This window comes from Drosophila suzukii, chromosome 3 (assembly GCF_043229965.1).
Source record: "Drosophila suzukii chromosome 3, CBGP_Dsuzu_IsoJpt1.0, whole genome shotgun sequence".
NCBI lineage: Eukaryota > Metazoa > Arthropoda > Insecta > Diptera > Drosophilidae > Drosophila > Drosophila suzukii.
The window spans coordinates 8,607,109-8,628,443 of NC_092082.1; the positions used below are offsets into that span (position 1 = coordinate 8,607,109).

At 37.9% G+C, this 21,335-nt stretch overlaps 2 protein-coding genes across 3 annotated transcripts; both read left to right on the top strand.

Moving 5' to 3' along the window:
* Positions 1 to 409: 409 nt before the first annotated feature.
* LOC108012262 (uncharacterized) lies at positions 410 to 1,306 on the top strand. Of its 2 annotated transcripts, none has more exons than XM_017077562.3 (4): positions 410 to 671; positions 732 to 850; positions 923 to 1,073; positions 1,132 to 1,286. In XM_017077562.3, the coding sequence occupies exons 1-4, from the start codon at positions 503 to 505 to the stop codon at positions 1,269 to 1,271; spliced, it is 579 nt and encodes a 192-aa protein (XP_016933051.3). In that variant the 5' UTR covers positions 410 to 502; the 3' UTR covers positions 1,272 to 1,286. The 2 variants fall into 2 exon arrangements, with proteins under 2 accessions (XP_016933051.3, XP_065720662.2); XM_065864590.2 differs by having other exon boundaries at positions 532 to 671; positions 742 to 850; positions 1,132 to 1,306.
* A 1,540-nt stretch (positions 1,307 to 2,846) lies between these two features.
* Positions 2,847 to 3,469, top strand: LOC108012747 (putative cuticle collagen 145). Its single transcript, XM_017078181.4, has 2 exons — positions 2,847 to 2,996; positions 3,051 to 3,469. Exons 1-2 carry the CDS (start codon positions 2,942 to 2,944, stop codon positions 3,410 to 3,412), a joined length of 417 nt encoding a protein of 138 aa, XP_016933670.3. The 5' UTR covers positions 2,847 to 2,941; the 3' UTR covers positions 3,413 to 3,469.
* The last annotated feature ends 17,866 nt before the right edge of the window (positions 3,470 to 21,335 follow it).

The following is a 21,335-nucleotide window of genomic DNA, read 5'->3' on the forward strand; positions in this document are numbered from 1 at the left end:
GCAACAGGAATCTTGAACAGAAATTCTGCTCTTTAGCATGTTTTTGCCTAATTTTTTTACATTTTTAACTACATTTTCAAGCCGTTTAAAATAAAATCATTAAAACATATAAATCTACGTCCTTTTTTATAATGGTAACTTAATGTTAATGCTAATAAATAGATTCATCATTTTGTATTTAATTTAAAATGGCAGAAGACAGGCAATTTACTTTGCTAAACCGAAGACATAAATATTTGTTTAACATTTGATTTACCATTTAATCTTTTATCAGAAAAAAAAGAGTATATTTCCTTTCTTCTTCCAGAGTTGGTTTACCACAATGAAATTTTCGCATTTGCGATTTTCAGCGTCTGTGTGCAGACGGCAAACTATTTATTAAACAAGCAAAATCCACATATTTGCTTATAATTTTATTATTTTCGGAAAAGACTTAGCAAAATTTGTCATAAGAAATGTTGGTTGAAACTTTTAAATAACAACTAAAAAGAAGCTGATCATCATGAATGCATTGAATGCCTTTGGAATGGCCATTGGTTGGATGGACATTGTGGGAGTGCTGTTCTTCGAATTGATAATGTTCTTAATGATGAGACGTCGTCGTTTGGCCAAGGAATCAGAAGATGTGGCGCTTGAAGCGGCAATGAAAAATCCTAGGAAAACTTTCCCCAGTATGTATTGCTCATAGACGTATTTTCTATTGTATATTGTAACCATAATATTCCCGTCAGACCTTTTTAGCAGGAAACAACTGACTGAGAACGAAAATGGTTGGATGTTTTGGGGCTACCTGTTGATGCTGAATGTCTGGGTGGCAGTTACACTGCTCATGATAGCTGGCATCTCAATGGTGGGTAATAATATACCTGGGATTCCCACTAATTTCATTCCCTTTATTTTCACTCCCTTTCGCCCCTTTCAGCACAAACCGGAGCTTATGACATTTTGGTTGATTTGGAGCGCTTGTGGCTTAGTCTTCGATGCCCTTTTTATTTTATGGTGGGTGTACGAACTATTTGTGGGGGACGCCATCGAGGCACTGACCAACATTTTGATCTCCCTGCTGACCATGGGTGAGTTTTAAATAATTAATGAATAGTTTACTTTATTATCCTTAAGACATTTTTTTAGCTATTGAGTTCGGTTTCATCTATGTTATTTATATCATCTACATGAACTTGTCAGAACCCACAAAAGATGTTGACCTTAAATTTAAAGACAAGTCTGGATTTTCCCTTATGATGATCTCAGATCCAAATTTATTCATTTAAATTCGTTTCTTTTAGTTTGTGGAATTTAATAAAATGTGTTAAAGTTGCCACCTTCTTAAAAAAACATTTCTTTACTTTTGTTTCAAGAAAACAAGTTTTCTTGAGATAGAATCCTCAGAAATTTAAAGTTTATGCAAAAAACCATTGGATTTTTCAATATCTCCATATTGAGCTTATTTCTCGTCTGTTTTTCATAGCAGAGACCACAAACTCATTAAGAAGCAGCTTCCCCGGGTCATAGGTCATCGTTCATGCAGAGCCAGACAGAAGACCATATTTTGTATCTGTTGTGCCGCCTCTTGTTTCTCTTTTTCCTGTACTTCATCTGGTTCTTTGAAGGGCTTTTGTAGTTTTTAATGGTCTGCAGCACGGAAATTGATTCATTTCCGTTTTTTGTTCTGCGTTTCCGTTTTTGTCTGCTTCCTGCCCCAGCCGCCTTTTTAAAGTCCCCCCAGCTGACAGGACTGAAATCAAGTTGAAGCTGTATTAGTCCTAATTCGGCATCTAATTCTATTTGTCGGGCTTTGGAACAAAGTGCGCGGGGATTGTCAACTGTCACTTGCAACACGACGCCAAAGTGAAAAGCAAAATATTTCTTCTTTATTAAACATTGCTTGGAGTCCGTTTATTTTTTCATTTTTGTTCACTTTTTTTATTTATATTTCTATTTTTTTGCGGCTTCCTATGGTTTCTCCAGCGCACCAGTGGCCGTCCTCGAAGGAGCGACTGGCTGCTCAAATTTATTGTTTGCAAATTGAAATTCTTGTCGACACGCACGAGCAAATCCATTGGGAATGCACAGCATAGCGTCCCCAGCATCGCTGAATTTCAGCATCTCAGCAGCTCGTCAGCGTCATAGTCAGAATTTGGATTGGGGGGCGGTCTGCGTGGCCAGGGGGCGTGGCACTGGGACGGATTTGATGGCTTTTGTGCCCGGGTCCGGACAGCAGCTCATCATGGATTTTTAGTATTTATTAAGAGTCTCTGATGTGCCATGAAACATATTTCGAAAAAATAAACAAATATTTCAGAGCAACGTTGACAAACGGGGAAAATGGGTATTGGGTGCCGAAAAGCCAGACGGAAAATCGAAAAGCATAGCACAATTTTCCACAGAAAGTCAGTCGCCCACGAGGTCTTCAGGATGAAGTGCTCTTGGAACACGCGTCTAGATGTTTCACTCAAGGACCCTCCTTTGGTAATCAGCTTAACCCAAGTATCCGAAAAGGGGCAACTCACGAGTTGCTTATTAAATAACTCAGCCGAAAACATTTAAGAATTTTATGAGCAGAATTGGGTATATATATTAAAGGGTAAGAAAAGTACTTCATTAAATAATTTAATAATCATTATAGACTCCCAATCATAAACTATTGTATCACGTTAATGAAAGTCCTGTTTCCTTTGTCTTGTTTATAAGTAAAGGGCCTAGTATCTTAAGTTATAGTTGGTTAATGCGGAAGTTTCTACATGGTTATATTATTTGTGACGATCAGCTTAGAGGTGAAGTTCCAGAACAACGTGAGTGGGTGGGTGGCTTTTCTTCTGAGGTGGGTTTTTCTCTCAGAGAGCTATATAAAGCCAGGAGAGTTATTTATCGTTGACTTAGTTTTTTTTTGGGTGCTATATAAAGCTATTTCCTTGGCTAACTCAGTTAGTAAACTGGAGAAATGAAAGCTGTATACATCTTGGTTTTAGTCTGCTGCCTTGTCTTGTTGCACGAAGGTGACATATAGAAAAAGCCTCTTGGAGTTTTTCCTTAATATATTTTTTCTTTAGGTCAAGCTGACGAGAAGGGTATGCTTCCTATAGGTTACCCAATTTTTAGAGGTCGTCGTGAAGTTGGCTCCTTTGCCAATGCAGGGCAGCCGGGTGGACCGGGAAGACACGGAAGACCAGGAAGACCTGGAAGACCTGGGTTACCTGGCCGGAGGGGAAAGGGTAAGCCAGGTCAGCCAGGAAGTCCAGGAAGCCCGGGAGGACCAGGAGGAGCAGGTGGAGCTGGTGGAAGTGGAGGAACCGGCGGAGATGGAGGCTCAGGTGGGGCTGGTGGGCGAGCAATAAGAGGAGGATCCTGGAGGAATGGTATTTCATTAGGTCAAAGGCGACCAGAGCCAAGGTCTAATGATTTTTTGTATTAAATAATTATTTAAAATATTGAACGGATAACATTTTATTTTAAAAAACCGAATATACCACATTGTACTTTTTTACTAAGGGGGTGAGAGATTTAATGGCGTAAGCCATGATTGATCAATTTATCACTACTTTTGGGCTGATTTAAAAAGGAAATGGGTTTTATTAACTTGTTTATTTTTAACAGAGCTACCATTTCAGACATGTTTTTGATGGAAATTCAAATATTTTTTACAGTTAAGTAAAACATTCAGAAAGTAATTAGCCTCAATACAAATTACAATTAGTAGAATTTTATTCTACTTATTTAAGCAATCTAAAAACTAATTATTTTGACAAATTTTCTGTGTACTTAAGAGAACATATATCCGAAATCACGTTGCTTTCAATAGGTAAATTTGGCTTGCACAATCTGTTAAAAAAAATAAGTTAGAAAAAAGCGGTGAGCCCATTTACGGCAAAACAAATTAAATATTATTCTGTGATTGCTAACCAGCCATAAATATTTCTCCCTAATTGTGTTTTCTCCATACTAATTAGTTTTCTTGGATAGAATGCCTTCAACGCTTACACATTCCACCTGGCACACAATGCACTGAGCAATTTTAATTAAATTATATAAGAATTCCCATACCCCTGTCGCTTGACTCTCCTGCCGGCATAATCAATGTCGGTGCTCAACTATCCAGTGCTCAATACATTTCATTTGCAGAGCGTTGAGTGGGAAAAAATCCATCAGAATGGCCAAGTCTACGCAGGAAATTGATTGATTTCCGCAACGTGGAGGTAAAGAAAATCGGAAAAATATTGCCTTTTGTAGTTGAATTTAGGAGGGGGGTGATTACCCTACCTTCTGAGGGGAAAGGTGTACAATTAGTTGGTTAGAAAGGTGCTACTGCATCATCAGCACCACCCACAACCGAATGTTTTGATACACCAAACACCAACACTAAACGCATGTTTGTGTAGGTGTGGAGGTCCTGCAGGAGTTTGAACACAAGTATACTTGTGGCGGGAAACATAAACATGGTCGAAACATATACACGAGCACCATATAGCGATGCACACACTCACACTCTGCCAGGATGATATGTTTTTAAGGGGGGTAAGGGATTTCTGAATTTTGGCATAGTTTCGGGGGTCTTTGTTTGCATATCCTTGGCACTGCCAAAGCACGTATGTGTGTGCAAGTTAAAAGCTAAAGCTCTGCTTGTTACATGCCCAATTAAGCCGGAAATGACGCCGCTGGAAGCTTAAGTCACGCTTTATATAGTTTGGCATTTCGAGTTGCATTTGTCGCCCCGAACAAGGGGATCTCTATCTATCTGGGGTACAAAGAGCCAGGTGACCAAAAAATACTAACACACATTTTTTCAATTTTTTTTGAATAGTTTATAGGGCTAAGGGAAAAAAGTGATTTTGGTTTAATTCAACATTTTTGGTTCTCATTTTATAGTATGTTTAATTAAATATTTTTAAATTTACAACTACACAAGTTTTTTTAAAATTTTAAAGGGGAACACAAATTAATGATATGACCTTAAAGATTCTTAAATTAAATATTATTAAATAATGAATAAATTCAGTTTAAAAGCAGGCGACTTACACTTGTATTGACCTTAATACCTCTGGGATAAACCCATTATAAAAGTATATTTTAAAGAACATGACACACGTATGATGACACACCAATATTTTTAAAAGATTTTTCTTGGGTTTCCTAAAGTATCTACTTTTAAAGTATCTACTTAATTTGAAACCTTTGTCGCCTGTGCCAGGTTTCATTGTATTCCGGCAAATGGAATGCAAAAGTGCCATTCAAAAGAGTCAATTTGTTAAGCAAACTCTTTTGTAGCTGCCGTGCATGTTTATTAAACCATTTAAAAAGGAGCACTGCACTTGCACTTAGGGGGAAATACACTGAGCGAAGCGGGAGAGGGTAGAAGACCACAATTTTGCACTCCGCGTCGCATTGCCTTGAGCAAATTATCGAGCAGGTGAAATTGCCTCGAGCGAAAGGTGGCGAACACAAAAGCGGCTGCCAATTAGCGTGAGGTGGGATCCTCCGTAATGTGCTTAGTCATGGAGGGTCCTTTTGTGGGTGGCGACATGGCGACAGGACACGTGCCACACACTCCCAATGACACTACCACTCACACTCACGTCGACTCAGTCAGCCGCCGATGAAATCCCACACCTAATAGTACGACTTGCAACATTGTTTTCCGAGGCCATATAGTGGAAAAGTTGGCCCCGAACAGGACATGACACACTCACACACTCGCACACTCGCACTGGCGCACTTGGAATTGCAAATCAGTCGACTAATGTGTACATAATCAGTCATGTCCCAACATGTGAATTCCATTAGTGATACACGGCCATGCAAACAAACAAGCATTAATCAGGCCAGGATGAGGGGTGCCAAGGATGTCTGGAGGGACTGGGACTGGGATCCTGGATCCCAGCCAGAATCCCATTCAGCAAGGACTCCTCCCGCCAGCCAGCCATTCAGCCAGTCAGCCAGTCCACTCGCTGTCTATTACAGCTGCCATGCCATCCATATGCCATGTGCCATATTCCATGCTTATGTTATTTATGCTTATTGTCTCGGGTCACCAGGGCGGATGAAAAAATATTGTTTCCCACTCGACTTACAAATTACGGCGGCAACTGAAGCAGGAGCTGCAGCTCCAGCTCCATCCACAGCCGCAGCCCACCTTGATTTATCCTCACATTTCAATGCGGGCACTGAGCGAAAGTTTAATTTAAGTATTTCAGTATTTTAAAATAAAAGGTTAATAACTATTTTCGTACAAAATTTATAAAATAACGCTTAAATGTCAAAAAACCAAGGGTCTATTTAAAATACTTACAAGAACAGGTCTAAAATGATGTCGGTATTATATTTATTTATATGTAAAATTTATTTATATATTTCGGAAATAATACACTTAATTAATAGATTTTTTTTAAGATTACCGAGAATTCGTTTTTAAAAAATCCTTAATATATACTTGTTATAATATTATTTTCTTTACTAACATTTTAATATTAAAATTGTCTTATTTTTGTCTTAAAGTACTTGAAAGATAGAAATGTATCTTACAAATAATAAATAGTAAAATAATTTTATTATTTAAAAAATCCATGTATTTTTTTATAAAGTGATTAGGTTCTTATTATACACAAAAAAAAAATTTTTTTTATAAATAATCTGCATTTGATAAACATTGTGAAGCTCATTCATAATTTTTGGGAAAGAAAAAAAGTGTTGTTTTTTATTTTAAGCACAATAATCGTATTTATTCCATAAATAAATGTAGGGAAAATACCAATATAGCCCTTTGAAAATCAATTACTCCCTTAATTTTGTGCAGTGCCTTTGAAGGCGACGTTCGCTTAATACGCCATTCATTTGGTCGCGTTATACTTCATTAAAGCAGGAACCATCAGAGGATCCTGGTGGAGCGGGGAACTGGGAAAATGGGGGGGCCGGGGCGGCCTTTTCCGGCGCCTTGGCCGCAAAGTGCAGTCGGCAAAAATTATGCGGCTCGTTTGCGATGCCTGGAAATGCGACGGTCGACGGACGACGGACGATGGCGAAATGGCAAATAGCAAATGCAGTGCCAACTTCAACTGGCTTGGGCCATTCGTTTATCCCTTTGTTCTCATTTATTTGCATGTCATTTGCTGCTCCTTCGTCCTGCATATTTGGCCTCCTCTCGCTCACTCGTCACGCACCCTCTCTCTCTTTCGCCCGCTCATTTTCTTCGGCTTTTCCAGCTCTGCCATGGGTTTTCCATGCTTTTTCCTGCTTTTCCTGGCGGTTCTACTGGGGTCACGTTTGTCTGCCAGGATGCCAGTTACTTATGGCTGTTATGTGCATTATCAATATGCATTGTACGGCTCCTCCTGCCGCTTTATATTTTCCCAGCGTTTTTCTCCCACTTGCCAATTGGGTAACACAAATTGCTTGTGAAGTTGGTGGAAAGGATTCTGTGATAAAGAAATTTCAATTATTTTGGAATTTATGTGTGGCTTTGCAGTATTTTCAAGATATTAATGATATGCCAAACGAGGTTTTTGTACGGAAAATGTAAAAATAATAGAATATTGCTCATTCGCCATGTTGTATTTATTTATATTCCAAACATTTTTCATAAAGTTTGCCTAAGAAATAATTTTAATGACGGTTTTAATGTCATAAGTAAGAGTATTTTCAGTTCGATTTCGTCTTAAACTTTCTACCTTCTTTACCCGCATTGGATATTTTGCCTCTCTGTTATGCAGTTTTAATAACGAATTGCTTTTTTATGGTTTCCGGCTTATAGAGCAGCACAGAAATTGGCAAAGAACGAAGTTGCCATGCAGCAGTAGCACCCAGGAAGATTCTTAAATCATGTCTTGTTTTTCTATTTATCCTTAAAGTTGGATTTCAGATTCTTTATATTTTTTTTTGTGCTGTTGTTTTTGTTTTTGCCCTACTGCCTTAGCCGGTTCTTTGTTAATAATGTTGTTGTCGTTGTAGCGGTGGTGGTGCTATTATTTTTGCTTGCGCTTTGTTAACCAAGTCAAGACTGCGCCAGCTGCAGCTTCCGTTGTCGCCATAGTTGCCATTGCCGCTGCCATTTGTTCGCCGGGCGTAATTAGTGCTCATGGCATAGGGCGCACTTCCCCCGACGAGCTGCTCCATCCCGGTGTTTCACCAGCCCCCCGCGAAATTCCTTTCCCACCGCCCGTTTTTCTAGGGATACTGGAAAAAAATATATTTGAAATTGGTTAGGACTTACTGGATTCTTTTGTAGGAAGAGCACTTATTTATATACATGTAAACATTACTAGTATTTAAGTTTAATTTTGAATTTGATAGATTTGGTGTTCTAACATTCTCTTCAAGATAAAGGCAAGTTTGGGGTTTTTTTTTTCTTATAGTTCTTGATTTAAATGTATTTGGGCTTTAGTGTTTAAGGTTCGTTATCAGAAAAATGTAAATTTATCTTATATTTTGTATATAAAATATATATTTTATAAATCATATTAAGAAATATTATACACTCTCTAAAGATCTAAGTCCCACGTAATAAATATTCGAAAAATATACAAAAAGATATTTGAAAAATAAAATACGTTATTATTTTCATTATCATTTTCTAGTGATTCCAAGATATATCATGGATTTTCATTATCTGCTTATAAGATGATAAAGCTATATGTATTATATTTATTATATTATTATAATTTTATATATTGTAATATAATACTTATTTATTTATTATATTATTAAATATAGATTATTTTTTTAGTGTCCTGGCCTTGCTGCTCTTCATTTGTAATCACTTTCTGTGTGTGGCGCTGCCAACATTTTGTTGTAAGGATTTGGCCCGACCCTAAGAAAGCTTTCACAATTACTTTGGCTCGGACTGAGAGTTAATTCTGTAGCTATATCCTGGCCTTGCCTTTTTGTAGTTTTCCCGTTAACAAATTCGTTATGTGCCAGCCATTGAATTTCCGTTAATTACGACCATAAGCTGGCTGAGATTACTGATGAGTTGGGTCCCCTCTGATTATTAACTAATCCCGCCAAATTGGCGTTTCAAGTGTACCAGTCGTGACTTTCACAATTTTTCCCCAGTTTCCATAAATATTAAAGGAAAAATCGCACTTGGCTGGTTCACGTACTCGTATACCCCACAAGACATATCAACTTCCTGGCCGGCTAATTGCCATTTACAACTTTTCCTGTCTTAACTAAAACTTTTCAACTGCTCGACGACTCCCATTGTGGCTGCCAATTCAGCGTCTCGATTGCTGTTGGCTTTGTGGCCATTGTTTAAGTTCACGCAGTCCGATCATTAATTTCGCAATTAGCAGTCCCCACCACCTGCCAAACCCCCAAAGAACCAACACCCTCCCCTCGTTTCTTTTGGAACAAAGTCGGGCATTGCTTTAATTAATTCTGTACCGCAGCCACAAGACCACACGGAAAAAAAATAATCTTAAATTAAACCCTAAAAATTACTTAGTTCTAAGAGCTTTTAAATTAATGAAGGTATTTAAATTTGGCATTTAGTTTTTAGGAAATTTGAAAATTAAACAATTAATATGAGTACTTTAAATGAACAATTAAATAGCTAAGAAATTTTATTATTGAATATTTAAAATATGAAGAAAATTAAAAATATGGTTTGTTTGTTGAAAAATCCTTTGGTAATAAATATGTTGAATAAAATGCCAATGAACTTTTCTTATCATCTTAAAACAGACTAGCCTTTCTTTTTAGAATTTATGCTTAATTTACTGACTTAAATTAAAAAAACAAAAATTGTAATAATGTTTATTGAACAACAATTTAATAATTTTCTCCGAGTGCATTTATGTCAGTACACGCCTCGATGTTTGATAATTTTTTGCACCGGAAACTTTAGAGTCGGAAATTGTCTGAGGAAACCTGTCAAAAAAAAGCGGCAGCTGTTGGCCAACGAAGTGCATTCCATGGCGACCCATGACTATGGATGGATTCTTCGCACTATCCTGGCTGCCATTTACTTTCCCTGTTGGCAATGATTTTTGCTGACTAACTTTTGCCGACGGACTGAAAATCTAGGAGGGCGAAACGGGCAAAATTTAAATTTATGTAGCTTAATATTTTATTTATACATACGAGCTGGGGGATGTGGTAGGTACTACGATATGTATGTGCCCTGCTGGCTTTGCATTTTGCCTGGCATTTGCTTTTAGTGGCAACAACAACAAGGATGAGATATATAGACACATGGATATATAGATATATAGATATAGTCGGCAAAATGGCGTCATGGGCGTCGCGTGTTAGTTACGTGAGGCCAAAGCGAAATTTTCTGCTGACGCCGCGTTGTCAACTTTCACTTCACCTGCAGCTGTGGCAACAGATTCCTTGCCATATCCCTACCTATATAGTATATGCACCCCACCACCCCCAAACCCTCCTGATTTTCTATATCTACCCTACATGCATTAGCAGCGAATAGTCAAATAACGTTGATAACACTCATACGCCATGCGGTCCCTCGTTTTCAACTTTAACGTGAATTATGTGCCTTGCTGAAAAGTTTGTCATCTTTTTTTTTCGCCAACTTTCCTCTCGTTCTCGTTTGAAAAATAAAAGTTCTTTCCTATTTCGCTGGTTTTTTTTTGTGTGCCGTTGATGTAATAAAATTTGTTGAATTCTAAAGGACAAAATCGGAATCGAGAAAAACCATTAAAGCGTATTCTTTTCCTCGATGAAGTTTGGCCTGAAAGCTTTCCGCAGATTGATTGGCATCAAGTGGGCGTTTTCATCTCCACCCGAAAAGCTTGGCTAATGTTGGCCGAATTTTCCGAGCGTGTGTAAGACAATAAAAGTAATTGAGTGCGTAGCTCGTTGTTACATTTTCCCGTCCCCCCAACACAACCTGCTTGTTTCCTCAATGTAGTGTAAATTGTGTCGCCAATGTGTGTGTGGGCTCGACACTTTTGTAAGGAGGGAAAATTGGCTGCGATGGGCGTTTGCAGATTGGCCCTCAGATAGGCCCAAGCCATTACCGTGTTCCTGTACATCGAGTACTTCTCCGATGTGTCCGGCATGTCAAATTGCCGACCGGACAATGGAGATGAAGATGGAGATTACACTGGCTATTTGTTGGGCCAAAAGGAAGGGAATAAAATTGAGATTATCTTTGGGTTGGTTCAAGCAGCAAGGGAATGCAGCTTTAAGGCCAGAAATGTCAGGTGAACAAGAGTAATTTGCCAGAGAGTCGGAGGAAATCTTATTTAGATTTATTTTGCCTGGAGCAATCATATTCTATTCACACTTAAATCCTTTCTAAGTGCTCCCGACAGGATCATTATGCTGCTCACAATTGCATGCCAGGCATACACTAAAAGAAATTGAGCTAGTTAAAGCAATCTCCATAAAGCATGTAAAAGCAGTTGCGCCAAATAAAAGCTCGTTATGAAATTTTGCTGTTTATTTCTTCTTACATAAAAAAATATAAATAATAAATGCATGATTTTAACCTTTTAAACTAAATATTATTAGTAAAAAATATATATTTGTTCAGCTTACAAATGTGTAGCAATATTTATATAATGCTTGTTTAAACATTTTACAGAACTACGTTAAATATTTGTATTGAAATCAAACTAAATAAAATATTTGTTTAACTCTCCCTGGCTATTTATATATTTTTTTACCAGATTTAAGAGCAGGAAAGTATTTTTTCCGACAGTTTTCCAACCTCTTTTCCACGCCATCATCTTCTTTATTGTCAGTCAGCCATTTCCCCTCTTTTTGCGCTATTTATTTTTGCCGCTTCAACAAACAAAACCCGTTGCGTACTGCCTGTCCGCAATTCGTTCATAATTTGCATAACGAAGTAGCGTCCAGAGCCATCAAAGCGGATTGCCCCGTCCAGTCTTGCCTTTAAACAACACCATTTGGCCAAAATGTGCGCCCGTTTCATAACTTAATTTTAATTGAATTATGTAAATCACATGCTAAAAATTAGCAGGCGCAAACTATTTTTTAATGATGCGCTTTGTTCGCTTTTAATTAAAAGGCGACTGCAAATTAAATTTAACGAGGGGGGGGGGGCTGTGGGGATGATGGGCTTGCCGGGATGAAATTCAGTAGCTGTCCCCTGGGAGTATTTACATGGCTGGCTGGACGGGGCGATTTATCATCGTTGCTTGGCCAAGATTAGCCGGCTGCCAGCTAAGCAGCTTGCCATCTAACCCCCGGTCCAATCTGCACTTGCAAATGATGTTCATTTTGCACAACTTCAGCCCCGTGGCATCCGTGTGTCCTGGCCCTCTGGAAATTATGCAATAATCTATGGGAATGCATTGGAATCGGTTGCCAATGGCTGCGTTGACCGTCGGAAGTTAGTCAAAAGGAGCCGCACAACTACAACTTTGGTCGGGGCATCATCAACAACTACAATGCCCAGCAGTAACAACAATATCTATAACAATTGAGAACATAATAATAGCCATATGTCAGTGCATGTTGGCAATAATAATAGATAATACTTTTAATCACTTTTAATAAAATAAATTAATGATATTAACAAGCAGATTATATCTTAAAGTATAGTAAATTGGAAATTGAAGGGTTGTACATTTTATAAGTGGTATAAGTAATAATTACATTTAAAAAGGTACACCAACCAAAATGTACTTTATTTCATATATGTATTTAATAAATTCAAACAGATAATAATATTTATTTTATTAAACAGGAAACTGTAGATATATGATTTTTATAAGAAAGAGATAACATTTTAAAATTCAATAATTTTTATAAGCCCAACATAAACATATTTTGAAAACTATTTCCTTTTTAACATTTTTTTGAAATCGTTTTACTACCATTAAAGCTTAGCAAGACAGATAACTTACTTAATCTATGGGTAAACTTAAATAACTATTAACCATACAATATTCAGGAACCTGAAAGTTAGATGTTTGAATATCTTTGTATTGGCTTTTAAATACAATACATTTGAGAAATTTTTTTTCAAAGATTTTTTTATAAGGTTTAAAACTTTATCTTGGGCCTTAAGAAAGTCAAACATTAAAAATATTTTTAATTTAGTTTCATAAAACAATATTATATTTTCTAATATTTTTTTAAACACCTAATAAATTTGTGGTGCTATTTTTCTTTCCCCGACTGTGTGCAGCGACATCCTGGCAAAATCTGCTGCATACGTTACGGCGCTCATTTGTGTGCCTGTGCATGTGCGTGTTAAGTTGGCCGAGAGTGTGCAAGTGTGGGTAAGCGTGGCTCCTTTGCCGTGACAATCCGTTTAAGCGTTTCAGCCAGTCGTCCGTGAAGTGGGCTCCAGTTTATCCCCCCAGCGAGTGCTTTCAAAGCTGGACAATGACCCGAGGCATTTAATTATACCCCAAGCATTTAACGCAATATAATGCAAAAGGCATGAAATTGTTGCGAGAGATTTTAATGCACATTTTAACGTACCCGTTTGAAATTGCACTTACAAAACGATTGCATAAAAATATGCAAATTGTCTGTACTGCGGAATGCATAAAAAAGTTAGTTAAAGGGAGGTGGCAAAAAATGTGTTAAAAAACTTTTTAATTTATGTAACAAGATTAAACTTTTTCGCAAGCCAAATTAATAGTCTATAAATTGTAACTTTGTGTACGTTTTGCTGTGCTGGCTTTAATTATGATTTTTTGGTTTCCCCATATTTTTTTTACTAATCCATTTGTTTTAATAATTAACTTTGTCAAACCATTTTTTTCGCTTGCGGTCGCACGCAAATCATATTGTGTTTAGGACATAAGGCACCATGCTAGTATAAATCAATTAAATCTTTTGTATCCAAACAAATTGAATTTCAACCACAAGCATTTCACGTGTTAATCGCCTTAATGTGGCAAAACCAAAAAAAAAATAAATAGAAATAAAATCGGGAAGTAAACACACATTTTTACGACTTGTTAAACCAATCTAATTTGCATATCCGTATTCATTTCAATTGCTGCCCGGCTATATGTGTGTGTGCGTAAGGCCAGAATGTACATTATCATTTAATCATTGCAATGTAGCAATTATATTTGAGGTATTAAATTATACGAATTGAACCCGAAGCGATTCTCGATTGCTCTTTTTATGCTAATGCCAGGGTGATTTGCATACAGAGTCTCCCACTCAAGTGGAACATGAACATATTTCATTCGATTGCTGGCATAATTTAAATTACCTATTGTTTGATTCTGCCAGTGTGTGTGTGTGAGTAACAATTGTATTTTATTGATCTGTGCAATAGGAATTCAGAGCTCAGCTGAATCAATTGATATACTTGCAACGTAAGCCAGAAGTTTCGCCCTAGAAATATGCAATATCAATTTGTATTCTGGGTAAAAGCTTTTCATTGTCGGAATAAGTACTCAATTTAAGGACGGTATTAACAGGAAAGTCTACCAGATGTTTACTAATTAAGGTCACAGAACTTCGCAATGGATATATACATTAAAATGCCAAAATGGCAGTCACTTGAATACTGTTCATTACGTATACGCCATATGGTTATTTTGGTCAATCACCTAAAAATCAGCAATTTATCTAACATTTTTTTGACCTATATTAGTAGAGCTGTACAAATGCAATTTAAATTCTAAATAAATACCACTGAACGTCCAAGTAAACAGAAATTCCGAAACCATGACTGCATAAATCCTACAACTGCTTTGATTAGGCAGCCAGCTAAATGTGACTAATTACGTATACGCCATGTGGTCGCTGTTACTGCTGCGTTTTTTGTCCATACAAAAATTCCAATAAACTGCAGGGCAATATAAAATGTCGTGCATAAAAAGCACAATGTATCCACATACATCAATATATAAATTTTTCACATTGCCGGAAAGCCAAGGGGTGTGGGGAATCGGTGGTTTATGGGAATATGGTTATACAGGCTATACGGGATTTAAGTGAACCACAGACGGTTTGAGTGGCTGCCGTGGCGCATACGGATTTGACGATATAAAAAAAAAGGAAAATCGGGTTACAACAATGCACATAAGACCGCATAAAATAGCACCCAACCCCCCGATTTTCCACCGACAGGAAGGGGTCAAATGGAAATCATGCTTTATTTATGATCCCCAACGCGTGGCTCTGACCTAAAGGACCGCGAATCCCGGCGCCGGGAAGGGAATATGCCGGAAAGATTGACATGACATGACATGCCAATCGTGCGGCGAAATGTCTTTTTTATTTATTGCCATCAAAGGCAGCTAAGGGTTAAGAAAAAAAAAAAAACATTTTTAATTTATTTTTTACATCATTTCTGGGCTGGCTGACTGCCGAAAAATGTAATTTCCCCGGCATTGTCAACTTTTTTGCAGCACTTACAAATAATTGCAAGCACTCAAGTAGCGCCTATTGTGATAGAGTGCAAAATGGGCGGGGAGGCGTGGCGAAGTTGCAACGTTTTAAAATAATTTAACAGCATTTTGAAGCGCATTCAAGACGACTTCCGCTGCTGACTTGACTGCTTGGCAAGGAATGGCATTTGGCTTCCTCTTTCAGAAGCAGGACAACAGGACGACAGGACGACGACTGCGAGAACGTTTGTGCAATTTGTCATTTGGGCAAATACACACGGAGACGAATGGCATGTCCTTCTGCGGATGCAGGATACAGGATTCGGGCTGCCGAGGAGCTGCAGGCGAAAGTGTGAACATTGCACATGTGGGGGCCACCAGGACAAGCCCCTGGCAGCTGATGCACTTCAACAGATTTTCACAGGACTCGGATCCCGGCTAATTTTTCATCCCATTCATCCGTTCCATGTCGTCGCTTTCAATCATTTGATTTTCAGCTTGAGAGTAACATGTGTTTTTCGGAAGTTGCTTTATTTATTTGACTTGTATCCACTAAATAATAATTATAATATAAGTATTACAATGTATTTTATATCTGCTATATTTTTTTTAACATTTTGCATGCACTTCAAAGTAGGTGTCAAAATATCGATTACCTTTACTGTGTTTATTGGTATGTAAATATTGGTTTCATTATTGTTTGCTTGCATGTCCCATATGCTCATGTGTCTCTCTCCACATTAAGTTAAATATTTATGATATGATAACAAAACATGTTTTTGGAAATACCACAAAATGAAGTTTATTTGTTCAAGTAAGTATTCATATGTAAGTATGTCGGACACACTCGATATTAAGTTAAATATTTATAATATAATAACTTGAACTATTACTAACTTAATTATTAAATTATTAGTAGTTTCCGTCAATTGAAAGTATTTAAACCCAATTTACCATAGCAATCCGGTTATAGTTATACAAATTTAATGATAGGAAACATTCAATAGTGCCATTTAAGTGGATTTTCCTGTGCTCCGATTTTTACATATATGGATACAATTATTAAGTTAGTCCCTAAAAGGTATATTGTTTTATCCCCTCTATTCGCAATTGCAATGTTTCCTTTCATCTCTTCTATTAGCACTATAAAACTTTCAGAATTTTAGTGAAAATCCCCACACACTTTTACAGTCAATCTTGCACGTTGTTCGGGACAAAGTTTTGCCCTGAAACAATCCACATTGTATGCTGAGAGCCGCAACAAGGAAGGTAATTAAGTACAGAAATTTCTCATCTCTACGCTTCGGTGAAATTTTTGCACAATTTAGCGTTCAATTAAAAGTCACTTCCCCCAAAAGCGAGATGGATCGAGATATATATATATAGTCCAGGGCCGGAGCCAATGCAGTTTCAAGTGCTCGATGGCAAATTGCACTTGAGTAGATATTTTTTCGAAAACTAATTGCTTTCATTATCGTGGCACAGCAGTGCAGCCGGCGTGGCAAGCTCATCATCGTTATCCCCATCATCCAGTTTGGAGGTCCTAGTCTCTGGGTCCTGTTTAAATATTCATTGAGTGGCCGCCCTTTGCCCCCTCAACTCCTCAACCCACCAAGGCCCATGCAAACAAGTTTGGGGGCATACAAATTGGCCAGGCCAATGGGGATGGGGGGGCGTTTTCTTCACCCACCTTCTAGGATTGCCGACTCTACGTGACCTTGCCAATTGAACGGGTTTAAGTTGTGCAATTGATTTTCGTTTGCCTTGTTTTCTCGTTGTATTTTGCACTGTTTTCCCTTTGCAAACAGCTCAATTTCATTTCGCTTAGTTTGCCATGAATAAACTAAAGTTGCAATGTCGAAGTGAAGTTCTTTTGGAGGGCGAGTCTGAGGAGCTAGCCTGATTCAGCACAACTGTACCTGCTGTACCGGTGCCATTTCGTAGCTCTCCTAAGTGCTTCATAATATTTTAACACGCTTGTCTCTGAAGCTGGCTGGTTTGGTCCTTTTCCAGCCCCCATTTCCCTCCCTTCCAGGTGCTTAAGTTTTTGAAACTTCTTGGCAACTTTTACGCTGTCTCACAGCTTCGGCTTTGGCGCCATTGTTTCCATTTTTGTTTTTTACGCTTTGTCTTTGGTATTTTAATTAAAAAACTGTCGTTAGTTGCGTTGCAAGTTTAAATTAAACAGGCCAACAACTCTTCGCCAAGCTGCCAATGGCCGCCGACGCCTCTAAGTTGCGGCTGCCATCGGAGAAACCTGCGAACCGGGCTGAAAGACCGCCCTAAAACTTTAAATATGGCACTCGGGGAGAGGTATTTTTGGTAAACCTCACTCGACTTTGTGAACAGCGATGAAAAATATTTCTTACTTTTTCAAAGAATATTAAAATTAGATTATGTAGAATCTTAGAATTTTACCATGGCTTTTCAGAATCGGAACCCAGAAATGGACTTTCTGATTCCATAACTTTGGTGATTGGGATCCGATTTCGACGTGGGATACCTCTATGAGTTTGTGCTTCAATTCCCTAATATTCTACAATAAAAGATTTCTTTTAGTCGAGGGTCACAATTTTGACCCATTTTCATGTTCGATTTTTCCGTAATTCCAAGTGCTTCCAGAATGGGGACCCAAAACTGCACTTCTAGATTCCATAACTTGAGTTATTTGATCCCGATTTAGACGCGGGATACCTCATTGAAATTGTGGTTGAATTCTCTAATATTCTACATTTAAAGTTCTCCTTTAATCGTGGGTCACAATTTTGACCCATTTTCATGTTCGATTTTTCCGTAATTCCAAGGGCTTCCAGAATGGGGACCCAAAACTGCACTTCTAGATTCCATAACTTGAGTTGTTTGATCCCGATTTAGTCGTGAGATACCTCTTTGAAATTGTGGTTGAATTCTCTAATATTCTACATTTAAAGTTATCCTTTAATCGAGGGTCACAATTTTGACCCATTTTCATGTTCGATTATTCGGTAATTCTAAAGACTTCCAGAACGGGGACCCAAAACTGCACTTCTAGATTCCATAACTTGAGTTGTTTGATCCCGATTTAGTCGTGAGATACCTCTTTGAAATTGTGGTTGAATTCTCTAATATTCTACATTTAAAGTTATCCTTTAATCGAGGGTCACAATTTTGACCCATTTTCATGTTCGATTATTCGGTAATTCTAAAGACTTCCAGAACGGGGACCCAAAACTGCACTTCTAGATTCCATAACTTGAGTTATTTGATCCCGATTTAGACGCGGGATACCTCATTGAAATTGTGGTTGAATTCTCTAATATTCTACATTTAAAGTTATCCTTTAATCGAGGGTCACAATTTTGACCCATTTTCATGTTCGATTTTTCCGTAATTCCAAGGGCTTCCAGAATGGGGACCCAAAACTGCACTTCTAGATTCCATAACTTGAGTTATTTGATACCGATTTAGTCGTGAGATACCTCTTTGAAATTGTGCTTGAATTCTCTAATATTCTACATTTAAAGTTCTCCTTTAATCGAGGGTCACAATTTTGACCCATTTTCATGTTCAATTTTTCCGTAATTCCAAGGGCTTCCAGAATTGGGACCCAAAACTGCACTTCTAGATTCCATAACTTGAGTTGTTTGATCCCGATTTAGTCGTGAGATACCTCTTTCAAATTGTGCTTAAATTCTCTAATATTCTACATTTAAAGTTCTAATTTAATCGAGGGTCACAATTTTGACCCATTTTCATGTTCGATTTTTCCGTAATTCCAAGAGCTTCCAGAATTGGGACCCAAAACTGCACTTCTAGATTCCATAACTTGAGTTATTTGATCCCGATTTAGACGTGGGATACCTCTTTGAAATTGTGTTTTAATTCTCTAATATTCTACATTTAAAGTTATCCTTTAATCGAGGGTCACAATTTTGACCCATTTTCATGTTCGATTATTCGGTAATTCTAAAGACTTCCAGAACGGGGACCCAAAACTGCACTTCTAGATTCCATAACTTGAGTTATTTGATCCCGATTTAGACGCGGGATACCTCATTGAAACTGTGGTTGAATTCTCTAATATTCTACATTAAAAGTTCTCCTTTAATCGAGGGTCACAATTTTGACCCATTTTCATGTTCGATTTTTCCGTAATTCCAAGGGCTTCCAGAATGGGGACCCAAAACTGCACTTCTAGATTCCATAACTTGAGTTGTTTGATCCCGATTTAGTCGTGAGATACCTCTTTCAAATTGTGCTTAAATTCTCTAATATTCTACATTTAAAGTTCTCCTTTAATAGAGGGTCACAATTTTGACCCATTTTCATGTTCGATTTTTCCGTAATTCCAAGAGCTTCCAGAATTGGGACCCGAAACTGCACTTCTAGATTCCATAACTTGAGTTGTTTGATCCCGATTTAGACGTGAGATACCTCATTGAAATTGTGGTTGAATTCTCTAATATTCTACACTAAAAGTTCTCCTTTAATCGAGGGTCACAATTTTGACCCATTTTCATGTTCGATTTTTCCGTAATTCCAAGGGCTTCCAGAATGGGGACCCAAAACTGCACTTCTAGATTCCATAACTTGAGTTGTTTGATCCCGATTTAGTCGTGAGATACCTCTTTCAAATTGTGCTTAAATTCTCTAATATTCTACATTTAAAGTTCTCCTTTAATAGAGGGTCACAATTTTGACCCATTTTCATGTTCGATTTTTCCGTAATTCCAAGAGCTTCCAGAATTGGGACCCAAAACTGCACTTCTAGATTCCATAACTTGAGTTATTTGATCCCGATTTAGACGTGGGATACCTCATTGAAACTGTGGTTGAATTCTATAATTTTCTACATTAAAAGTTCTCTTTTAATCGAGGGTCACAATTTTGACCCATTTTCATGTTCGATTTTTCCGTAATTCCAAGGGCTTCCAAAATGGGGACCCAAAACTGCACTTCCAGATTCCATAACTTGAGTTGTTTGATCCCGATTTAGACGTGAGATACTTCATTGAAATTGTGGTTGAGCTCTCTAATATTCTACATTAAAAGTTCTCCTTTAATCGTGGGTCACAATTTTGACCCATTTTCATGATCGATTTTTCCGTAATTCCAAGGGCTTCCAAAATGGGATCCCAAAACTGAACTTCCAGATTCCATAATTTGAGTTGTTTGATCCCGATTTAGACGTGAGATACTTCATTGAAATTGTGGTTGAGCTCTCTAATATTCTACATTAAAAGTTCTCCTTTAATCGTGGGTCACAATTTTGACCCATTTTCATGATCGATTTTTCCGTAATTCCAAGGGCTTCCAAAATGGGATCCCAAAACTGAACTTCCAGACTCCATAACTTGAGTTATTGTAGTCCGATTTTGACGTTCGATACCTCTATGAGTTTGTGGTGAGTTCTCTAACAATCTTCGTTACAAAACAGAAATGAATTTTAACTGAAAAAAGTTTGGATGGATATCTATTGTCGTTCCAAAACTTAGTTTCAAAAACTTTTAGTTGCAGAAATCTGTTTTTTTGGCAGTAAAATGTTTTAGTGCTTTGTCGTAAATCGAAAACGGAAGAAATTTGGTTGGAAATATTCTTGTAATTACCTACTGCAGAACCTGGCCAAAAGTTCAATCGAACTTTATCGAACTGCCGGCGGCAGAGAGTCTTTGGCCAGCTTTGGACTCGTTGGCTTCTTGATTAACTTTCCGGCTTTAACTTGGCCCGATGTCCGACTTAATGGCCACTAATTATGGAAAGTATTGCTAATCACTGAGCACAAATCGCTTTATTAATCTGATTATGTGTAGCTCCGCCTCCTTGCTCTTGATTAGCCATCAGACGACTAATTTGCACATTGATGGCGTCTTTTATTGGGGCATCGAGCCGAGTTGGGGCGAGATTTTCGGTTGGCCGAGGCGAGCATGTTGATTGGCATAATTAGAGCCAAGTTAGTGGGCCACGTACGTGGCCTTCTCTGGCTCTGCGTGTGTGTGTTTGTGGGTCCTCGTGTGCAGCAGTGTGCGTGGCTGTCCTATAACTCTATTTCATTAGTTGTGCAGCCGTTGCCAT

Excerpts from the sequence above, each read along its gene's own strand:
- LOC108012262 (XM_017077562.3), top strand. The coding sequence starts at position 503 with ATGAATGCATTGAATGCCTTTGGAATGGCCATTGGTTGGATGGACATT. Across the intron at positions 672-731 it reads TCCTAGGAAAACTTTCCCCA|ACCTTTTTAGCAGGAAACAA; the intron begins GTATGTATTGCT and ends TATTCCCGTCAG. Across the intron at positions 1,074-1,131 it reads GATCTCCCTGCTGACCATGG|CTATTGAGTTCGGTTTCATC; the intron begins GTGAGTTTTAAA and ends ACATTTTTTTAG.
- LOC108012747 (XM_017078181.4), top strand. The coding sequence starts at position 2,942 with ATGAAAGCTGTATACATCTTGGTTTTAGTCTGCTGCCTTGTCTTGTTG. Across the intron at positions 2,997-3,050 it reads CCTTGTCTTGTTGCACGAAG|GTCAAGCTGACGAGAAGGGT; the intron begins GTGACATATAGA and ends TTTTTTCTTTAG.